At 33.0% G+C, this 24,240-nt stretch overlaps 3 protein-coding genes across 3 annotated transcripts; all 3 read left to right on the forward strand.

The window, feature by feature from the left end:
* Window positions 1-485: 485 nt before the first annotated feature.
* Window positions 486-5,374, forward strand: LOC114389349 (protein DETOXIFICATION 34-like). The gene is made up of 8 exons (XM_028349997.1): window positions 486-544; window positions 741-1,141; window positions 2,542-3,167; window positions 3,306-3,362; window positions 3,886-4,124; window positions 4,245-4,363; window positions 4,512-4,598; window positions 5,082-5,374. The coding sequence occupies exons 2-8, from the start codon at window positions 881-883 to the stop codon at window positions 5,124-5,126; spliced, it is 1,434 nt and encodes a 477-aa protein (XP_028205798.1). The 5' UTR covers window positions 486-544; window positions 741-880; the 3' UTR covers window positions 5,127-5,374.
* A 7,664-nt stretch (window positions 5,375-13,038) lies between these two features.
* LOC114388979 (protein DETOXIFICATION 35-like) lies at window positions 13,039-16,873 on the forward strand. Its single transcript, XM_028349533.1, has 7 exons — window positions 13,039-13,421; window positions 13,693-14,318; window positions 14,446-14,502; window positions 14,864-15,102; window positions 15,189-15,307; window positions 15,476-15,562; window positions 16,568-16,873. Exons 1-7 carry the CDS (start codon window positions 13,161-13,163, stop codon window positions 16,643-16,645), a joined length of 1,467 nt encoding a protein of 488 aa, XP_028205334.1. The 5' UTR covers window positions 13,039-13,160; the 3' UTR covers window positions 16,646-16,873.
* Window positions 16,874-21,493: 4,620 nt separating this feature from the next.
* Window positions 21,494-22,495, forward strand: LOC114388980 (protein SRC2-like). The gene has a single exon (XM_028349534.1). It carries the CDS (start codon window positions 21,583-21,585, stop codon window positions 22,351-22,353), a length of 771 nt encoding a protein of 256 aa, XP_028205335.1. The 5' UTR covers window positions 21,494-21,582; the 3' UTR covers window positions 22,354-22,495.
* The last annotated feature ends 1,745 nt before the right edge of the window (window positions 22,496-24,240 follow it).

Consider the following 24,240-nt stretch of genomic DNA (forward strand, 5'->3'; position numbering starts at 1 on the left):
GTTTCCTTTATCTATGAACTTAAGATTCATAGTTCTAAAACATGATTAGCCACCAATCTCATGCACTAGGGAAACACTTTACTGTACGAACTATTCCATCAACATGCCAAATTCAAATTGCAGAACCAACAAACTCATTCACAGTATTACAAACATTTTATTACAGAGAAGAGTTTAAGTTTTTCCTCTCCCCCTTGGCCTTGTTTCTAGGCACAACGACATTGAGCATGCCGTTGTTCATCTCAAAGGTTATTTTTGTAGTTTATTATTAAAACACACGTAGTAGTGCTTATTAGTTGTCACTATTTTAAACTAAGTATTTCAAAATTTTAAAATTAATGGAGCAGTAACATTATTGACGTAAAATACAAAAAACAATCAACGTGAGTGACTGTGTAAATGAAAACGGATGTACTGAGTCATGGTGACATATTGGTAGTTGTTTTAATAAATAATAAATAATAAGGAAAGGACAAAGTTAACACAGAAGAAGGTGACTCATCATTGATGTTCCTTCCATTTAGTCCATTCTTCTTCCTAAAACGTAAGTGACTGTGTTGCATTCCATCTACTAACTGTAGCAGCTAAAATCTTCTGTCACAGTCGCACATCAAAGGCAAAGCCTTCGTGCTTACTCATTTGCGTCAAAGCTTTACATGATCTGTTTAAGATTTTGGCTTTTATGATTTGAAAGTTATTATTTTTATTTCATTGACAAATGTTAATTGTTAATTTGTTAGTTTTTGTTAGCAATCTCTCTCACCCTTCTGCATTCAACAACCAAGCCATCCTTATGACTCCTTGTTGTATGATTGGAAGTTTATAACAAACTTCAGTTAGAAAGAAACTGAGTGTTGAGGGAAGAAAAAGAACTCCTCAAATGGAAACCCCATTAGTGATCCAAAAGCATACTTCAGAACCCGACTATTTGCCGGTGAAAAGCTTGAAGGATGTTATGTTTGTTTTGCGAACGGAGACAGTGAAGATATGGAGAGTAGCACTCCCAATGGCTCTGCTTGCACTGTTTCAGCTTCTCATGGACTCCTCAACTTCCATCTATGCTGGTCATATTGGAGACATTGAACTCTCTTCTATCGGTGTTTACCAAGGTGTCATCGGTGCCATCTATTTTTACTTGCTGGTTAGCACATTTTTACCTCTTCTATTCTTCATAAACTTAATATTTTTCTTATCATTTGATTTCTAAACACCGAAAAATGAAGTTGTTGTTAAGAGTAGTAGTATTAGCTCGTTAGAAATAAGCTCTATAAATAGAGTACTTGCTCACTGTCATTGTATCTTTTATCAAAATCAGTCAATTACACTATGAGTTACTTATATGGTATGGTACTCCTCTCTTGTTCTTTGAGATCTACGGTCTCTGGCCTCACCAATTGTGTGTTACTTGCATATCTCCTCAGTTTTCTTATAGGTAACCAAATCCATTAATGAGTAATTTATCTGTCTTTGTGCCCATATGACAACTAACACTGGCAAGTAATTCCATCTCTTGTAAACTTTTGGAAGTATCTGAAGTTGTAATAATGATGAAGAAAGTTCCCAACATTCTTTTTTGAATGCCACTTTTTTTTGCTAGTGTACTGTATGGTATGCTTTTTGAGGAAAACTATGATGGACATGATGAAAGTGGTGATTGGAAGAAGGATTTATGAGCTGCAGTGGAGGATTTATTGTCTTTCACAAAAAAAGAACAGTATTAAAGATTCGGCAGAACAGGTTTTTATAGATTCTAACTCAAAAGAAGGAAATGTAAGGGAAGATGAACATCTTGAGCCTATGAGATGAGAAATTTGGACTGGAAGGAATTTGAGAGTTTAAGTTGCAGACAAAATGGGTCAAGGTTGATTCCGACATTTGCACAAGCAGTAGATAGGCAATTCGTGAATTGAAGAGGATAAGGATTAATTGGTAAGGGCCTTGAGCCAGTTCACATACCAGTCACCCAGAACAGTCTAGAAACATGCACTTGTTAATTGTTATTAGTTGTCATTAGTTTTTTGGGGAGGAAATGGCAGAGTTCATCATTCCATTGTAGTGCAGGCCTGCAGGGGTAAAAGGAAGCATAGTACTATCGGGATCTTTTGCACAGCCATGGAGGGTTTTACTTTGTGGTGGTTTTCATGATATATTGAGATGGAAGAGCCATTTTTTGGAAAATTATGTGGTACCAGGGGTAGCTTTCAGGCCAATACTGTGTATGTCTGGTTAACTTGACGAGTAGATATGCTTTGCATAAAGCAGCTACTTAACCTGCTGTATTCTTTTTGTGAGGCCTTAGTTAGACACATCTTGTGTTTAAGTTAGGCTTTAATAAATTTTTTTGGCTTATAAAAAGAAAGAACAAAAACTAGCAAGTAAATGTGTGTTTTGATTTTATTTATTTTCTCATATGTGGAAAATTTGGTGTTTTAGTCCTTGTATAATTGAACAATTATTATTGTATCATTGCTATTTTGTCATATGTGACTTTTTGATTTTTTTTTTTATTATCTTATCTATGATTCATGTGCAAAATTACAGTTTGGTATGTCATCTGCACTGGCAACACTTTGTGGCCAAGCTTTTGGAGCAGGAAAAATTCAATCTACTTGTATTTATGTTCAAAGATCATGGATTATACTTACTGCCACTTGTATAATCCTCTTGCCTATTTATGTATATGCCACTCCAATCTTAAAGTTGCTTGGCCAAGATGAAGGAATAGCTGAAGTTGCTGGAAGATATTCTGTACAAGTAATTCCCTACATGTTTTCTTTTGCTGTAGCTTTTCCCATCCAGAGATTTCTTCAGGCCCAGAGCAAGGTTAAAGTAATTATGTGCATAGCATTTGTGGATTTGCTTATACAAAATGGGTTGCTTTACATATTCATAAATGTATTTGGTTGGGGTATAACCGGCTTGGCAATAGTGACTAATATCGTAGGGTGGTTGTATGCTGTGGCTTTGGTTGTGTATACCATTGGTTGGTGCAAAGAAGAATGGAGTGGATTTTGTTGGATGGCATTTAGGGATTTGTGGGCCTTTGCTAAGTTAAGCCTTGCATCATCTGTAATGAATTGCTTAGAGCAATGGTATATTACATGCATTATGCTACTTGCTGGTCTACTAGACAATCCTGTGATTGCTGTTGGCTCCTATTCTATTTGGTAAGATGAACTAATCTGCAGGTGTTTATATTGGTTATAATACAAACTTTTTCCATGATTTTTATTTTCTACTGATTGATTCAGTAAAACTCTTTGCATTTCTTGGTATTCCTCATAGATTTACTTTTGTATTTTAAGCTTCAATGTTCAGGGTTGGGACGACATGCTACTCCTTGGAATAAATACAGCCATAAGGTGAGTGACTATAAAATAAACACATGATAACATCAGTTTTGGGTAAATGACATCCTACTTAATTTATCATGGGACTACAATTCTGGTGAAATATTATGTCAATATATGGACTGTTATCAATTACAAAGGAAACTAAATGTAAGAGGTTGATTATATATTTTTGGTTAATATGCTTAGTAGTTCCAACAAATATGGTGAATTTTAATTTTTTTCATTGCACTCCTTTGTTAGTTTGGATGCCAATAAGTTTTAAAAATAGTTCATTGGGCCATATGACGTGCATCTAGACATGCAACCTCCACATGCCATTTAAGATTAATCACTGACATGCCATGTCAAGATATATGTTACGTCATCAAAAAAGATAATAGTGATCAATTTAAATTTATAAGAATCAAAACTAATAACAGTTTTCATAAACTAAAACCAAAATTTCCATATTTATCGGAACTAAGACATAGACATCTATTTTTCATGTATTTGTTTCATTCTTACACTGACTATTGGTTCAATACCCTCCAAGTGTTCGTGTCTCCAATACGCTTGGCATGTCGCATCCAAGAGCAACCATATACTCTTTCTGTGTGACAATGTTCCAGTCTCTCCTCCTTGGTATTCTTTTCATGACCGTAATTTTCTTTAGTAAAGATGAGTTTGACAAAATCTTTACCGACAGTGAGGATATGATACTAGCTGCTGCTGATTTAGCATACCTTCTTGGTGTAACAATTGTTCTCAATAGTGCTTCACAGGTGATGTCAGGTAATTGTTTTCTTTGGCAACTTGAAACATTCTTTTTGTAACATTTTCTCCAGCTCATGAGTGTTCTGATATTGTACCCCTAATTCTAGTTTTTTTTTTTTTTTTTTAACATCTCCATAGGTGTGGCCATTGGAAGTGGATGGCAAGTTATGGTTGGTTATATAAACCTAGCATGTTATTACATTGTTGGACTCCCTATTGGAATTTTCCTTGGTTTCAAGCTGCATTTAGGGGTCAAGGTAACAATGTTACTGTTATTGGAAATGTATCTTTACTTCAATGTCAAATGCTGCCTATTTTTGTGTTTGTATCTTTGATCGATCTCCAACTTATCAATTATGAGTTTTCTTTCCTTCAAATTTATACTTAAATGGTTTTATGGTTTAGGGTCTCTGGGGAGGCACAATGTGCGGCAGTATTCTTCAGACTTTAGTCCTCTTTACAATTATTTGGAAGACCAACTGGTCCAAGGAGGTAAGCTATAGGATTTTTTCAATAAGCAGCTGTTTTTTTGGCACTAATTCCAATTTTTTGCAGTGATTTTCTGTATGTTAATTATCCAACAGCAATGTTCGATTTGTATATATACTAATTATCCTACCAAGTTAAGCTATTAATAAGTTTTTTTTTTTTTACATGCATCATGGCTTAAAAAACAAAAAACAAAAAACAAAAAGGAAGCAACATGCGATTTTGGCTAGAACTTTTATATAAGCAAGAAAGGGAAGACAGGACAAATCTATCGGTTGCTCTTGTGAAGCCATTGAAATGTTGTTTGTTTGTTTGTTTTCTATATATTTTAAAATATTTTTTTGGTTTAAACCTGTCTAATTTGCAATTTAATACTCATAATTATAACTCACTCGAGTGTTGCAATATGCAACAGTGTTTGCCACTAGCATTAGCCAGCTTTATTTTTTCAATGTCTAGTATCTTACGGGGAATGTATGACTGCAGGTGGAACAAACAGCTCATCGCATGCGATTATATGTGGAGCAATAACGGGACTAGTCCTGTGTGAAATACAAATTTGGGTTCTTTTTTATATTTAAGTAATATATACTGTCTCAAGCTCATAAGTGTTCTTCGCATACCATTAATTTTCTCTCTCTATATATGAATGTCAGACACAAGAGAACGTTATTTTACTCAATAAGCCAAATGTAGAGGTAAAACTAAGTAGAAGTAAAAACGCAGACATTGTACGTTATTGAATGTGATCCATGATAACGACTACGTTATTGGATGTCGAATCGTTTCAAAATAAATAAAACTAAAATTCTGGAGTAAAGGATTAACCTAGGTCGACTTAGAGATACAATTCATTTTGATTTCTACTTTAATTCATTTATAAATATCAGAAGAAATTTTAACGAATAGTTTAAAGGCAAATGTAAAGGAATGTAAAAATACAAAAACAAAGATGTAGAAACAGAACATAACAAGAATAAAATATGAATCAAGTTTAATAGCATCAACCTAGTTCACCAAATCAATGCAAATTGAATTATTACAATTATTACGAATGATGTTCAGAGTGTGAAAGTTCAGTCAAATGCATTAGAGACTGTTCAATAAAATTAATTCATAAATTGTTTGATATCGCAAATTAGGTTAGAAAATCATTAAAACAATTTGTGATTAAATTTCAAAATTTGGAAATAAATTGATAACCTAATCAGTTTTGAATCCTAAGCATAATCATAATCATGAAAATAAAAAATAGGATTGAAGAAAACAATGAACATTCACAAAGATTAGAAATATCAAACCAGAACTCAAATTCACTCTTGCTTGGAGTGGATCCTTGGATTGATTAAGTGTTTAGCCTTTCATGATCATCACCAATGGAGAATCCATGAAATTTGTACAAGAGAAAGGAAAAACAAAAGTGAAAAGAGAGAGAAAAGAGATTGGTCCTAAAGCTTGCACAATAAGTAATTAAATCTGTTTTTTACAAAATAAAAGTAACTAACTAACTAATTTCCACTAGTATATCGAGTGACTACGCTGAAGGAAGGGATGAGCCTTAATTAAGCCCATCTAATATACTTAATTAAACTAATTACACAAAACAAAACTTAAACTCACAATTCAATTATTCAAGTGCAGAGGTTCTGACTTCCCAACCCAATTTGACCCTCGAAATAACATAATTGACCTAAGCTTATTTTTGACAAAATTAAAGATCTTATAAGGACTACTCATACACTCCATTTGAAGCTCTGTAGTGTCCTAAAGGCCTTGCACAAGATAGATAGGTCGAGTAAACACAAAAATCCAAACATAAGCCACAAATATTAATTAAGCTTAATAATTTGCCTAAGATCAAAACTAAGTTAAAGTGAGAAAATAAAGGTCAAATAGATGCCAATTGAGTTAAGAAAAATAGAAAAATACTAAACTACAAATGCTCAATCAGATCTCCTATGAAGACCCCACACATGAAGGGGAAGTGCGGACTAGACATCGTAGAATGACTGTGTTGGTGCACGCACGCGCCTTGATGACCAGTGACGAGAGTAACAACAACTAAAGCCAGAGACACAACGATAGGATCATTGGACTTCCATTTGGAGGAGGTCTAGTTGATTTGTCCTTTATTCGGTCTTATAAGGAGCACTATGTTGGTCATGTATGGATATGTCAGGGGGTGGCCAAAGCTGAAGTTTGTCAGCCACGGTGCCCAGGTGCTAGTACTCCCTATCCATTGGTAAGTTTTTATTTGTAAGTTTAAGCTCCATACACTGTGTAACAGCACAACTATCACTTACGTAAACAAGTTGATGATAAAAAAGATAAAGTAGAATTTGCAACCTCTGATGATGTCCATGGTTGTTTTCCTTAAAGCATCAAGCCATATGTCATCATCATTTATTCTGATTACTTTAGACATTCAAATAATACCCCATCAGATGATAAAATTATGTTACCATTGCAATACACAACAATAGATTGATACACTCTTCATGTTTTAAGCAATATATTGAATATCAAGAAGCAAAGGTATTGAGTTGCATTAGATCCTCATTGCTATTTAGAGTAGATGATATACTCTTCCCTCGTGAGCCATATCACACAATACAAATGATTTAGCCTGTGTCTACACATTATACGATTGATGTGTATTAAAAAATAGTATTTAGTCAACATGTCAGAAAGAGTAGTTTTCAGTCATAAATACAATGTTGTAGTGTTTAATTAATGAAAAACACCAAATGTATTTTTATTTTTATTTTTAATTTTTTTAAAAAAAATAGTACAATGAAATCTAGATTCCATTGTTTACTTTTTTCTCATCTCGATGAAATCATAATTCTGGAGTGATTAAAATAATACACAACAAAATCGTAATCCCAGTGTATATTATACAATAAAAGATCATGATTTTGTTGTGTTGAAGGTTAAGGGGTGTAAAAATGATTATAGTGAAATCACGACTTTGTTATCCATCTTATTCAACACCACAATCGATTTTATTCCCATAGTTACTATTCTCACCATCCATGTGGGTTTTTATTTTTTTTTTAATTTTCAAAATGCTATTTCTGCGAAAACATGATTTTGTTGTGCAGCACATACAACAAAATCTTGTTTCGTCTATTAAATCCTCCCCCAATGCATAACAAAAATATATTTTTGTTGTGTTATATACAACAAAATCATATTTTCACAATGAAATTATGTTTCTGTTGTACATAACACAACAAAATCATGATTTCATTGTGCATTTTGATTTTTTTTTTGCTTTTTAAAAGGTTTTTGTTCAGAAAATGAATATGCACGGTTGATATTGTAATTATTGAGTGACACAAAATTTTTGACTAACACATGAACAATTAATGCATATAAATCGATTTAATGTGAATCATTGATATTTTAAGGTGAATTTGGACCGTTGCTTATTATTTTACACAATAATCATAATAATGATGATTTGACAAGCAAACAATAATTTTGTAAAGCTTCGTACATCTTGTTAAGATACAAAAGGAAAATACACTTCTGTGGTGTGTTTTTATATACACAATCGAAATGTGATTCCATTGTGCATTGATACACAACAATATTACATTTCCATTAACTACCTCCTTCAAACTTGAGCAAAATGAGAAGGGAGAAGAGAAGGAGACACAGAAGCAGAGTGGGAGGAGCAAAGAGAGAAGGAAATGAGAAGTGAGAAGAGACGGGAAGTAGGAAGAGAAGAAAGTGAGTGTGGGTGTGGGAATAGAAGAGTGAAACCGAGAAGGAGAAGAAGCAGGTGGGGTGTGGGAAGAGAGAAGGGGAAGGGGTGTGGCGTAGAACTGCCTCAGGGATATTTTTGTCCTTTAACCAATATTTCAAAAAGTATAAGGTTCAAATAGCAATTTGGTTGTGAGAATAGTAACCCCCTCTCATACACTTTTTACACAACCCAACCACATCTTTTTTTTTTTAGGACTTTAACACACCTACCCTTCATGCACACAGTACCAAGAACGGATGGTAGCTAGGAAAAGGGGGCCATCGGAAGTCTTGAACTGCCCAAGAAGTTGTAATTAATTATCAAAGATGGAAATAGTTGATAGTATAGTTATTTAAGTATAGTTCAAATCTTAGTGGCTTGTTTGATATCTTAACATGTGTATCTAATGCATATCCATTGTGAATTAATATACTTCAGTACATTGCATCTGACGGAAAAAGTTTAAAATCTCCTCTCACCTTAGCTCGTGTGCAGATAATAGCGCAAATACTAAAACTTTTGTGAACAAAACTGTATTAGATTATCCACTTTATTACTCTAAAATTTTCCCCTATTTTACACTCTGCTCATGAGAAAAAACCATTACAAAACCCAAAAACACTTTAATCACAAAAATGAACTTAGTAAGAATTTAATAAATTTTCCTATATATGCGAATTTTATTGAAATTGCTAAACAGTGGAGCACCGATATATTCACTAACCAGATTGATGGAATGGATACAAAATGCATGTCAATCAATGTTAAGAAAAAGCATCACAAGAACTTCACGTTCTCCCCACTCTCATACAATATGAAAGTCATTGTAACCACAAATTTGGACTTGAATCTGAAATAAACACATTTATTTTATGAATAACCTGATATGAGATCAATGTAGTCAACATCAATTTTTGCATGAACCATTGTACCAACCTGAACAGTCAAACAACAAAGGTAACTAGTGAAATAACAGAATAAACCTCGTCTGAACAATGCACAATAAAGGCTTGCCAAAGTTTACCCCAAATACAAGGTTCTCATCACAATAACATAGTCCCTTAACTGAACTGCCTTTGGTGAACTAAAAGGAAGACCTACAATAGCACACGGCAGCACATAAGAACTCTTCACAAAAAACATTGACAGAGCCTAATTATAACACTCACCTATTTTACACCTGTGATACTTAACAGATGTATAAAATGATTTATTGCAGAGCCGTCATAGAATATTTCATGTTTCAGTGCCCCACTTGGAAGTTTATAACAAATTTCAGTCTCAAACTGAGTGTTAAGGAAAGAACTCCTCAAATGGAGACACCATTAGTGATCCAAATGTATACTTCAGTACCGGACTATTCCCAATGGAACTGTTTGCATTGTTCCAGGTTCTCATGGACTCCTCAACTTCCATCTATGCTGGTCATATTGGAGACATTGAACTCTCTTCTATTGCTGTTTACCAAGGTGTCATCAATTCCATCTATTTTTACTTGCTGGTTAGCACATTGATCATTAACTTGGTTTTCTTTTCATTTGACTTATATAACAGAAAATTGAATCTACCAAATCCATTAATGAGTAAATTAGCCAAATGACAACCAACACTAGCAAGTAAATGTGTGTTTTGATTTTATTTATTTTCTCGTATGTGGAAAATCTGGTGTTTTAGTCCATTGACAACACTTTGTGGCCAAGCTTATGGAGCAGGGCAAATTCAATCAGCTTGTATTTAAGTTCAAAAGTCATGGATTATACTTACTGCTACTTGTATAATCCTCTTGCCTATTTATGTATATGCCACTCCAATCTTAAAGTTGCTTGGCCAAGACCAAGGTTTCAAATATTGGTCGTGAATCCATGGTAATTGGTTAAGAGGTTGAGACTAATTAGTATTTTTTAAAAAGGTATTTTTACCGGCATTTAGCTATTAGCCATAAATAGTATTAATTAGATGATAAAATACTGGCAATTAGTGTATCACCATTAAACAATTGTCGCTAAAAATCTAATTTGGAGTAGTGTTTCTTGGATTGCATTTAGGAATTTGTGGGCCTTTGCTAAGTTAAGCCTTGCATCATCTGTAATGAATTGCTTAGAACAATGGTATATTACATGCATTATGCTCCTTGATGGTCTACTGGACAAGCCTGTGTGATTGCTGTTGGTTCCTATTCTGTTTGGTAAGATGAACTAAATTGCAGCTGTTTATTAGATTGGTTATATTACACACTTTTTTTCAGGATTTTCATTTTCCATTGAATGATTCAATAAGACTCTTTACATTTCTTGGTATTCGTCATATATTTATTTTTATATTTTTAGCTTCAATGTTCAGGGTTGGGACTACATGCTGCTCCTTGGAATAAATACAGTCATAAGGTGAGTGACTATAAAATAAACACATGACAACATCAGATTTTTTTTTTTGGCTAAAGTACGTTTTTGGTTCTTGATAAATTAAATTTTATTTTAGATTTCTAATAATTTTTTCTTTGCATTGAGTTCTTAAAAAATAATAATTTTATTTTTTTATCTTTAATATTTTCTTTTAATCCTGATAAATTAGCAAATTTTATTTTGGGTCCCTAAGAAATTTTGTTCATTGTTACTAATCCCTTTTCAAATGAAGACACCATTAGTGATCCAAACACATACTTAAAAACCTGACTATTTGCCAGTGAAAAGCTTGAAGGATGTTAAATTTGTTTTGTGGACAGAGATAGTGAAGATACGGAGAATAACATTGCCAGTGGCACTGTCACAGCTATTTCAGTTTCTCACAAACTCCTCAACTTCCATCTATGTTGGCCGTGTTGGAGACATTGAACTCTCTTCTATCTCTGTTTACCAAGGTGTCATCAGTTCCATCTAGTTTTACTTGCTGGTTAGCATATTCTCTCATTCATCATTTGGAGACATTGAACTCTCTTGTATTTTTAGCTTCAATGTTGTGGGTTGGCACTTCATGCTGCTTAGCTTCTTGGAATAAGTACAGCCATAAGGTGAGTGACTATAAAGTAAAGACATGACTAAATCGGTTTTAGGTAAATGGAATCCTACTGAATTTAACTCATCAGGGGACTGCAATTCCAGTGCAATACCATGTCAATGGACTATTATTGATCACAAAGGAAAATAATTGTAAGTGGTTGCATAATTTTTGTTTAATATAATGCTTACTAGATTCTATATATATATATATATATATATATATATATACACATATTTTTCAAGTTCTCATCTAGACATTATTTTAAGTCATCATTACTTATTTATCATGATTTTCCTTTTCTTCAAATTTACACCTAAATGATTGTGGATTAGGGTCTGTGGGGAGGCACAATGTGCGGGAGTTTTCTTCAGATTTTAGTCCTCTTAAATGATAATCCGTAAGACCAACTGGACCAAGGAGTTAACTAATTAACTAACATTTATTGAATAAGCATTTATTTTTCAGCAAAGAATTCTCAATTTTTGAAGCGGTGTTCTGTATGCTAATCATCCTATAGCAAGGTTAGATATGTTTATATACCAATTATTCTACCAAATTAAGCAATTAAGGTTTTATTTATAGCATGCATTATGAAGCGACATGAATCAAATGGGCGACGCAAATCAGAGGAGCAAGTTTCAGCCTTCAATCGCTCGCGGTCACGGTTGACCAACAGGAATCTAGCAGAAGAAGGATCGAGATCGTTGGGGAAGGGAAAACCTAATCGCCAAAATTAAACAACCCACAAACCTGTCGTTTTGGTTAAATCTGGGGTCTCACCAAACTCGGTGACTCAGGGCCAGACTCGCGATTCTAATCTGAGTCTACTTGAGTTTGTCCGAGTTTGCTTAGAAACAGTATGTGTGCAATTGGACTCGAGGAGGGACAGTAGACTCTTAAAATTGGACGATTTTACGAGTTAAACCATGGCAATAACCCATAAACTGAGAAAGGAATAAAAATTGTAATACTTTTAAAAAAATTTGTTTTAATTTTGACTAAAGAAATTATTGAATTTTATTTTTATTTTTATTTCTTAATTCATGTGTCTTATACTATTAATAAATCCAACACATTATTGATTTGATTTGAGTAATATTGAATTCGATTTCTAAAGTAAGATTTTAAATCTTAGGAATAAAAAAAATATAATTAAAGAAAAAATATCTCATTTAAAATGATAGTAAATGTCTTTATATAATTTCCTTGTATCATGAATTAGTGCTCCCTTTAAATTGACAACTATTTATTACTTCTGTCAAATGCAGCGTTGTATGTGACACAAAATATTGCTTCAAATTAAAAACTAAAATGAAACGTTAATCATAACAAGTTGATGGAAATTATATATATAGTGTAGTAAATTTTTTCTAAAGCCAACCACCACCTTCTCATACTGAATACTGTTTATCAATGTATGTCATGGGCTCATGGCTACCTAAAATACTGTTACAAAACAAAGCTTCTTGCTACTTTAAATCGAGTGCAGATACTATTGAAAAATCTTATACTGTTACAAAGCTTCTGCCAATCCAACTTTTGTGGACTAGTAAAGTATTCTCCACTACGCTCTAAACTTTTCATCTATGATTCTTTATTTAAAATATAAATGATTTATTCCTGTGCGCACATGAAATTCTCGTTTTTATGCTCCACATTGAGGACCATAATAAAACAAGAAAGATAATTACATTTTCAGTGAAAAGAAGCCTCCACTAACGCCATATAATGTAATCTTGTCCTTATTTGTAGGATAGGAAGTTTATAGCAAACATTTCAGTCTCAAACGGAGTGTTAAGGGAAGAACTCCTCAAATGGAGACACCTTTAGTGATCCAGAAGTTCACTTCAGAATCTGACTACTTGCCGGTGAAAAGCTTGAAGGATTTGAAGTTTGTTTTGTGGACAGAGACAGTGAAGATATGGAGAATAGCATTCCCTATGGCACTGTCTGCACTGCTTCAGTTTCTCACAATCTCCTCAACTTCCATCTATGCTGGCCATCTTGGAGACATTGAACTTTCTTCTATCTCTGTTTACCAAGGTGTCATCAGTGCCATCTATTTTGACTTGTTGGTTAGCACCTCTCTCATTCATCAAAAGCTTAGTTGTTATTTGTTATTTGTTTGTTCTTTTGCTTTTAAACACAAAATGAAGTTACCAAATCCATTAATGAGTAATTTAATTCTGATTTTCTTTCATTTTCCCATGTGGGGAAAAGTTTGGTGTTTAGTCAATATGAAAGAAGAATTATTTCTTGTTCCTCTTCTTCTTATTATTATTATTTGCCTGATATGATTTGTTGGACTCTTTATACCTTATCTAACTTTAATGTGCAAAATTTCAGTTTGGTATGTCATCTGCATTGGTAACACTTTGTGGCCAAGCTTTTGGAGCAGGACAAATTCAATCAACTTGTATTTATGTTCAAAGGTCATGGATTATACTTACTGCCACTTGTATAATCCTCTTGCCTATTTATGTATGTGCCACTCCAATCTTAAAGTTTATTGGCCAAGACCACGAAATAGCTGATCTTGCTGGAAGATATTCCATACAAGTAATTCCCTACATGTTTTCCTGTGCTATAACTTTTCCCTTCCAGACATTTCTTCAGGCCCAGATCAAGGTTAAAGTTATTACGTGCATAGCACTTGCAGTTTTGGTCATACAAAATGTGCTGCTTTACATCTTCATAAATGTATTTGGTTGGGGTACAACTGGCTTAGCCATGGTGACTAATATCACAGGGTGGGTTTATGCTATGGCTTTGGTTGTGTATACCATTGGTTGGTGTAAGGAAGAATGGACTGGATTTTCATGGATGGCATTCAGGGATTTGTGGTCATTTGCTAAGTTAAGCCTTGCATCATCTGTTATGAGTTGCTTAGAGCAATGGTATGGAACATGCATTATACTACTTGCTGGTCTACTAGACAATCCTGTGATTGATGTTGGTTCCTATTCTATTTGGTAAGATTATCATGTTGAACTAATTTGCAGCTGTTTAAATTGCCTATAATACTCACTTTTCTCCATTTTTTGGTTTTCCTCTTGTTATTTCTTGGTTTTCCTCATATATTTACTTTTGTATTTTTAGCTTCAATGTTCAGGGTTGGCACACGATGCTGCTCCTTGGAATAAGTGTTGCCATAAGGTAAATGACCATATAGAAAATAGTAAATTACACGGATCATTATTGAAGTTCCATGAAATTATACAAACTTTTCATATTCTTTTTTTACCCCTATACTAACCCTTTAAATGTTTGAATAGCATTAAACCTTTTTCCCCTTCCTAGATGTTATTGTAAATATTACGAAAGTAAGGAGTCTTTGTTTATTTTCACGAAACCTTAGGGATGATTAATTAGTGTAATTTACTCCATATAAATATTTCATATGGGTGCAATGTTATGTCAATTTATGAACTTTTATTGGTTACAAAGAAACTGAATGTAACAAATTGCTTATATATTTTTCAATCAATACATCGATTATTGGTTCTGTGCCCTACAGTATTCGTGTCTCCAATACACTTGGCATGTCGCATCCAAGAGCAGCCATATACTCTTTCTGCGTGACAATGTTTCAGTCTCTCCTCCTTGGCATTGTTTTCATGATTGCCATTTTCTTGAGTAAAGATGAGTTTGCCAAGATCTTTACCGACAGTGAGGATATGATACGAGCTGTTGCTGATTTAGCATACCTTCTTGGTGTATCGATGGTTATCAATAGCGCTTCACAAGTGATGTCAGGTGATTGTTTGCTTTTACAACTTGTAAAGTTCATTTTGTAATATATTGGCCCCATCTCTTGATTGTTCTGCTATGTTTACCATTAGGTGTGGCCGTTGGGAGTGGATGGCAAGTTATGGTTGGTTACATAAACCTGGCATGTTATTACGTTGTTGGACTCCCTATTGGAATTTTTCTTGGTTTCAATCAACATTTAGGGGTCAAGGTAATTAATAATGTTCTTGTTATGGGAATTGTTTCTTTACTCCAATGTCAAAGGCTGCTTATATTTACATAATTTGCACTGTAATAAATTGCCAAATTAATTTGATCTCCGACTTATCCATTATGATTTCCCTTGAAATTTACACACCTAAATGGTTTTGTGGCTTAGGGTCTCTGGGGAGGCACCATGTGTGGCAGGATTCTTCAAATGTTAGCCCTCTTAATCATTATTTGGAAGACCAACTGGTCCAAGGAGGTACGTACTCACTTGAATTTTTGCAATAAGCAGCTTTTTCTTTTTGCACTCAATTCCAAATTTTTGCATTATTGATGTTTTGTATGCTATCTGTGCTGATTATTCTACCAAGATAAACTATTACGTACGCTTTTGTTTTAATATGCATCTTGAAGCGCCATGTGATTTTAGGGTTTTAATATTGTTTAGGTGTAATTTTTTCCAAATTTACCGATTTAGGGAATTATTATTCTTTGGAATAAGTCGTAATGGGTTTTACTTTTTTTTAAAAAAAATTTAAATATTTTTTATTTAATTATTTAATAAATACATGTTTCTTTTTAATTTTATTTAATATTTTGTATATATTTTTATATGATTTTATTTAATATTATATATTTTTTAATATTATTTTATATTTTTTTTACTAATTTTAAGGAATTTGATTTGATTTGTAAATGAAAAAATAATATAAAATACTTAAATCAAATAATGAAAAATAACATAATCACTTTAGCCACAGAACAGAGGTACTTGCTTTGTATTCCCTTGTAAACAATTTTCATAAAAGTGTGTCTAGCTTGCTGTGCAAATCGCCAGTGAGACTGGCAATATCCATTGCTGGTCAAATCGCTAGCTGCAGTGGCAAAATCACTGGAATCGTCAGTGAGAGTGGCATTTTTGTTGCTGGAATTGTCAGTGAGAGTGGCGTTTTTACCACGTGTTACACACAGGAGTTTCTCGCCAATATCATTGGCAATTTACATGTCTTTTAAGTGAAATAACAGACCCATCGTATAAATTGTTTAGAAACAGACCCATTGTAGGAAATAGTTTTTAAAAATAACCCCATTAGCATAATTTGCCCTATAAATTATTGTACAATATCTTGGTAAATCTATGTCTTTCTTTCTTATAATATCATTCACTTTTTCTCTCTCTCTCTCTCTTTTTTTTTTGTTTCTTCTTTTTATCTTTCTCTTTCTCTCATCCATGCCTTGTGACTTATGAGGAATATGACTGCAGGTGGAGCAAACAGCTCATCGCATGAGAATATGGAGCATCAACAACCTCCACTCGAATGACATGGGAAATGTTACATGAGAAGGAGCAATGCTTCATTTTTTAATATATTTATTTACCACTCTCAAATTTGTTTTTATTTTCACAACTAAGAAAATAAACTAAAACCAAACAAGTTTTTATTTTGGCTCCGGCATTGATCGTTTTTCAAAACAGTGCTGCTACATGGTGTGAATGGATGGAGTACCAAACATGAATTAATCTGCCTTATTATTACTCCACAATAAAAAGGTGACGTGTTATTGTTTATGGTGTGTAACTATTGTTTAAAAAATAAAAAATAAATTAAAATATTAAAAGATAAGAAAAAAATATTAAGATTTTATCCCATATTCTGTGCCGCTAGCTGATACTATCTTGCTCTAAAAATGATTGTGATATATTATCTTACCAAAAGTAAACAAACAATATCGTCAACTAAATTTTGTTTGGCAAAACACTCAAAGATCATTGTTAATAACATTTTTGCTTATTAAAAAAAAGAAAGAAAGAGAACTACTACTGGGTCAAAGTATTTTACAAGAACAAACAAATGATCGAGATTAATTCAGCTCGTGCAAAAATGTTGTCAAAAGCATAGAGTTCTTTGTAAAGGATAGCCAAATCACTAGTATTCTAAACGTCATATTTAATTTGAAACCTATATTTTTACATGCTTTAAACCACTTTTCAGATCATGCCATCTAGCATCAGCAACTGTGGTGCTTGTGCAGAAGGTGGGCTTTAATCCGAACAACAAAAATTTAGCAAGGAAGAAGCCATTATGATAAGGTTTCAATCTGCATAAGTAAATAGGAAAAAGCCATTATGATCGATCAGTTGAAAATGAAGTGAGAAAGGTGGTGTTGAAAACTTATCAAACCACATTAAACAGCCAAAATAAGAGTTTAGCCACGTTAGTTGTGCTGCTAATTCGTGTTAATATTTTGTTTTCAAAAAGGGTTTCAAAATAAATTTTGAAACCTCAATAATTATTCATGCTTCTCTTTTCTGTGAAGCTGCGCTCCACCACTAGTTGAAGCATTGGATAATGTTGTACAATAACAGTACTGAGTTACTAATTTTGCGTTGGCGTTACTTGTCCTTTTCTGTCCTCCCTCCAATGTGAATGGCTCATAAAAAAAATCCCACTCCACTATGTCCAATTGTCAGTAACTTTTGTTTGTTGCAAAGTGCAATCATTTCCATTACATTATTAATGGCAGGCTCAATATCTCACTTGGTTTTCAAAAGTACGAGATGCTGTGTTATGTTAATATTTCAAGGTAATACAATTTAAAATAACTTTCTGTATTATTAGTCTAGTCTTTAAATTTAACTTTCTGTATTATATGTCAACATCCAGTGAGAAAAACTTGGAAATTAAATTGGTTTGTGTTGTACTGCGAAGGAGGAAATAATATGCTATATATATATATATATATATATATATATATATATATATATATATATATATATATATATATATATATATTTTTTTTTTTTTTAAAAAAAAGTCTTACATTTTATACGCTAATTTTGTATCATAACAATGTTTTTTCTTGCAATGTCAAGTTGTTGTTCTCGCTCAAGATTAAGTAAAATTTTACCCAGGCTTAAACTTTGGTCATAACTGGTCTCACTTAATCACTTTAGCTTAAGGTGACCACAATTAGGCATGCTTAAGCTAGCATCGAACTACACATGTGGGCTTGGGAACACAACTTGGTTAAGTTTGTTATCTTTGGCCCACTTAAGCGGGCCCAAAGAAGTCTACATAAGCGGTGGCTGTGAGTCCTAAAACCCAATTTTTTTCTTTAGCTTAAGCGGTTCAAGATGGGCTCGCTCTAGCTAGGGTCTTGCAACTACAAAAACAAAGCATGCCATTTAATGGCTTCCCAAGGTTCCCAAAACGTAAATAACTTTGTATAAACTCAATTTTTGGATTCAACAACGAAAATCAACATTTAAAACAACAAAACACATTCACAAACCCATTAAAATCAAGAAGATCTTGATCCTAATCAAAGGGCTACCTCATATTGAAAGCACCACCACCTCACCATCTATGTAAACACAACCCAAACATCACTCATGTAGTTTTTACATAAAAAAATAGCATGATTCAACCTAAGGAATGGAAAAGAGAAAAGAAAGGAAGCTTATACCCTTCATGAATAGAATCCTCCCAAGCTTAAGAAAAGAAGGAAACCAACTTGCCATGTGAAGATTCAATCCCTAGCTTGAGAGAAATCCATGGGAAGAAGGAGAGTGAAGGAAGGCTTTGAGTGAGAGCAAATTTTTGAATTGTGAAGGGATGGGGGAAGATTTTTTAATAGAATGTTTTTTCTTTACTCCTAGCTGGAAACTTTTACTAAGCCCTTCCCTCTCAACTTTCATAACAAAAGTTCATCCTTCCATATGCCCATGTCTTACAAAACCATTAAACCCATAACAACACATAAATATAAACATATAATTTATCATCAAATAAATTTTAATTAATTTTGTTCGAATACATAAAATTAAATTAAATTCCTTTTATATATATTAATTAAACTACTTAATCATACATTATAAAAATTTTACGGTATTATATATAGTATTCAAATACATTAGAGTTAATTGTTCACGAAAAATAGACATTGTATATAATGAACCCTCACATTTTTTCTTCAATGTCAGAAAGAAATTGTACAAAGTCTTAGTAATTTAATTAATAATATGTTTGGTTTAATTTATTAAGATTCTTTTTCTTATATCCATATTCTGACTTCTTCCTCGGCTGCCCCACGTTTACGTTGGAATTAAAGAAAATATTAAACAAATTGACTGAACAGAGGTGAAACTATGAATTAATTAATTTAAATCGATGCAGATGCAGTCTCTATTGACCTGACAAGTGATTCTTTCCCCAGAAAACAACTACTACGTATCGTGTTATTTCCGTGTGGCAACTGGACCAAATCTATATAGAGAATGCCTAATCCAATCTTTCTTTTTCATGCTTACAATTATTATTGTTATTATTCCTTCTGGGCATGCAAACGCATGCTCACTCTTGCCATGCCCCATGTCGTCAACGTATATGAGAAAAATATCCTTTTGACGATGTTCGACTATAACTAAATTAGATGCCAGGGATTCAATTAGATTAATGCAAATAACAAAAGATAATACTATAATTAAGTTGTTTATATTTTCTTCGTCGAACTTTTTAATTAAATAATACTAAATGATATGGGAAACGAATCGAAGTTTTGCACATGATATATTTTTAATATTTGTGTGGTTATTAAAAAGCTGAGCAAGCCATTATGTTAATTCCGTATAGGATAATTTGCCTATGAACCGAATGTTAAATTCATATTATTTTGTATGATTTGATAACATTAAGAAGTGGAGGTGCTACATTATATTTTTTAATTTTAAACAATTAACATATATGATTAGAAGAACATGCATGCCAATTAAATTTTTAATCACAAATAAGGGGGGTATCCATTCCAAAAGTATCATCATGAGATTTTTATAAAATATCACCATATCTTGCAGAATAATGATGTAACTGTAATGAAGTCAAAAGTGAGGTTCTAAGCACCAACCTCAGTTACATACGTAATTTTTCCTTTTTTATATATTCCCCACCCAAGATGTTCTTTCGCACGTTGTATTCGTCCGTCCCCAACCATACCTATCACCTTTTTTTAGTTGGCAAAAGTCAAAACCACTCCTCACCAAATGTTAATAAAATCCTCTAACACTTTTGTTATTTTTTTCCTGACACTCATTATTCTCCTTTAAAATTTATAAATTTCGTTCGAGATATATTAAATAAAAACAAACTTATATAAATTCACTAATCCAAATAAATTTAATTTAGTAATAAATATTAAAATAAAAAGAATGTGTTATAAATATAAAACTTAAATGTATTTTCATTCTACGTAAAACAAGTGAGATTGATTTTGGTTTCTATTAAAAAAAATTATGTCTTTTATCCCTCCAAAATTTAAAATTCTTACTTTTGGTCCATATAAAATGATTAAATAATTTGTTTTGGTCCCTATATTTTTTATTTGCATCCCTCCAAAATTTAAATTCAAACTTTTTTAGTTCCTAACATTTAATATAAAGTAGATAAATAACATTCATTTTAAAAATATAGAAAACTTTTCATAAGCATCGCATGCTAATATGATACAACAAACACCAGTGAGTATCACTTAAGATTACCACTAAGAAGCCTTTCACTAAACACAAACACTAAATGAGTATCACATTATAATAGCCATAACAAACAATGATTTCATATTTTTAAGAAATGAAAATAAAATATAGTTTATAAAAACTAAAATCAAAACTTACATATTTGATAGTGACTACAAACATATTTACCCTTATATGTAAATTACATAATATATGCTGATCATTTTTAATTACTAAAAATTATATTGTTGAATTACGAATCAATTTACCAAAAATTAACTTTTTTTTACAGAAACCAAAAAATTAACTTAAGAGCAATCATTAATTAAATTCTTACAATTAACTACAAATACTTGCACTTTTCATTCTGACTCTTGTCTCTCAAGGCTAGCTCTCCCATATCTGTTTAAACTATTATATCTCATTTTCTCATATTTTATGTCTCTTTTCCTTTTCTTTCAATAATAATAATGAATATTAAATAATTAACACTACTAATAAACACAAGCAGGTTTTTTTCCCCATGGATAGGCTGGCTATTCATTAAAATTTAATTATTAAAATTATATAGAATCGTATAGTGTGGCAGTATATGCTATTACTTGTTACCCTAAAAGTCTAAAACCTAAGGGCTAATACATGCCACTTCCCATCCCCACGTACCTATAAAACCCACAACCCTCTTCATCATTCCTTCGTGTTTTCTCAACTCAACGTTCTTTCTATTTCATCATTTCCACTCACTCACCATTCACTAACCAACTTTTACTATGGCTTCTCGCTACGAACTCGAGCTGAAGCTCGCATCAGCGCGCGGCCTCAAGAACGTGAACTGGCGCCACGGCCCTAACCGCCCATACGCCGTCGTTTGGGTGGACCCCAGGAACAAGTGTTCCACGCGTGTCGACGAAGACGGCGATACCGAAGCCACCTGGGACCAAACCCTACTTATTCCTCTCCCCCCGGAGCCCCTCGAGAATCTCACCCTCTACGTGGACGCGGTCCACGCCGGCTCCGAGGAAGATACCGAGCCGCTTATTGGAACGGCTCGGCTCAAACTGGTCGATATTCTCGACGAGGTCGGAGTCGGCGAGAGCGTGAATCGCACGCTCTCGCTGAAGCGTCCCTCGGGGAGACCCCAAGGGAAGGTCGACGTAAATGTTGTTATAAGAGAGTCTGGCTATCGTGCGCATGGCGGGTACTACGCACCTTCTTATGGCGTGAGGGAGAGGGATTATTCTGCGCCAGTCCAGGATGGTTATTATTCTGCGCCTCGAACGGCATCGTATGGACAGGGATATGCGGGGCCTCAAACGGCGTCGTATGGGCAGGGGAGTGGTTATGGTTACGGTTATGATCAAGAAGAGAAGAAGAGTAATAAGTTTGGGGGCATGGGGACGGGATTGGCTGTGGGCGCGGTTGCTGGGGTTCTAGGTGGAATCGCGCTTGTGGAAGGTGCTGAGTATGTTGAGGACAAGATTACTGATGACGTGGCAGAGAGGGTTGAGGATGATCTTGGTTATGATGAAGATGATTTCTAGAGACTCAGTACTCCAATATGAAAAAAGAGAGTAAAAAATATGAACAAATATCTTGAAGCTTTTATTTTTTCTTTGTTTAACTCTGTTGTTACTGTGGTTAATTGATAAAGGTTAATGCATCTGGTTATGTACACTTTGCATATGTTCTTTCTTTCTCTTTTCTTATTCCCTCACTTGTTGTCTGTCGTGTTTGTTACGATTATTGTAGAAGGAATAATGGTTTTTAGAATTTTCTTAAAAAAGAAACAAACATTTTAATAAAATTGAAGAAATATTAGTTGATTGAGATAAGACGATATCGTTTATGTGCGTAGTTTATTCATTTTAGGGAATTTCATCAAAGTGAGGAATTCTTAAATTCCCATAATACCTTCGAAAAGTCACACTTTTTTCTTGAATAAAAAATATATTTTAAACTTTTTATCATATGACTTTTGGCGAATGATTATTTTTATTATCATTTTGTGTGTAATTAGTGTTTGTGAAATGTATATGCACTGTTTTATTATTTGTTTTTTATGATATGGCTTTTGGCGGATGATTATTTTTATTATAATGTTGTGTGTGAAAAATATATGCATTGTTTTATTATTTTCACTCATATGTTTGTGTGCATTATGCCAAGACGTGGAAAACGGAATAACCTATATCGTTCTATAACTTTATCCATTGCTTTGAGTATTGGCAAGAACCTTATCCATGACTATCCATTGCTTTAGGCTGCGGAATATATTAACCTTTTGCTTATGAATTTTATGTTTTTCTTTTTCTTTTTGCATATAAAAAGAGAAGTTAGAAAGGGTTTAAAGTGCAAGATAAGCTAAACTAATGGGTAGGAAGTTTGAATCCTTTATGTATTTTTTTTTTCATTTTTGACCATTTAAAGATAAACGTAAGAACAAATGAAATAAAGCTAAAATTACATAAAGATCAAATCATTAAAATTAAATTAAATTAGAAAAGGGATAGTTGAAATCATCAAAATAAGTAATTTTGTATGAGTTTTGAAATCATTCTCACAAATATTAGACGAGTCTTAATTTGTGTGATATGGTAATACATAAGCAATTTAATAAGTAACTAGTTAGTTGTGCAAACAAGTTTGTATAATTGAATATTGAGTATACTGTCTAATGTACTTTTTTTTATTATTTGACTATTGAAATATAATTCAATGACCTATGTTTATAGTTTTCATTTCTTATAATAACTAATATTCACAAGAGTATATTCATGTAACATAGAGAGAGCAAGGAATCAAATTGGCTTTTAAGTGTAACTCCTCATTGATTTGGTGGTTAACTATGAGTTACTCGTTAACCGTGAGTTACTCGTTGGAATGCTTAGACGCACTAACAAATTAAAAAAGATGTGACTATTGTGCTAGATGAACAAAATAGGCTTTGGGTGAGGATAGGTGGAAGTTAGTATACCATGAATCTTTGCTCTTACCAACAGATGAAGACAAGCATGAGGAAAGTGACTCCAACCAATCATCTTCATGGCAAAAACAATAGTTAACCAAACAAACATGAGATGTTCATGATAAAGTTGATGAAATTATGTGATATCTAATATTATATATAACCTTTCATGGCTATGATAACACTGCATCGTAGTGTTTCATTTTAATAAACAATAAAATACAATTTCTAAGTTTTTATCTAAGCATTCTAATGATAGTGTGTGTTTTATTTATACTTAGATGAATGTTTACTCTTAATACTTGACCTTTGAAATTGATCTAAAGAAGCATAGTTATAATAGTTAGTTTATACATGAATGATGTATAAGCTCAAATAGTATCACTATTAGAAAAAACATCTTCATGATTTCATGGATATTTGATGACGATTTTAAACGTCTATGAAGACAACGTCTTGAAAA

Source organism: Glycine soja, chromosome 16 (assembly GCF_004193775.1).
Source record: "Glycine soja cultivar W05 chromosome 16, ASM419377v2, whole genome shotgun sequence".
Taxonomy (NCBI): Eukaryota; Viridiplantae; Streptophyta; class Magnoliopsida; order Fabales; family Fabaceae; genus Glycine; species Glycine soja.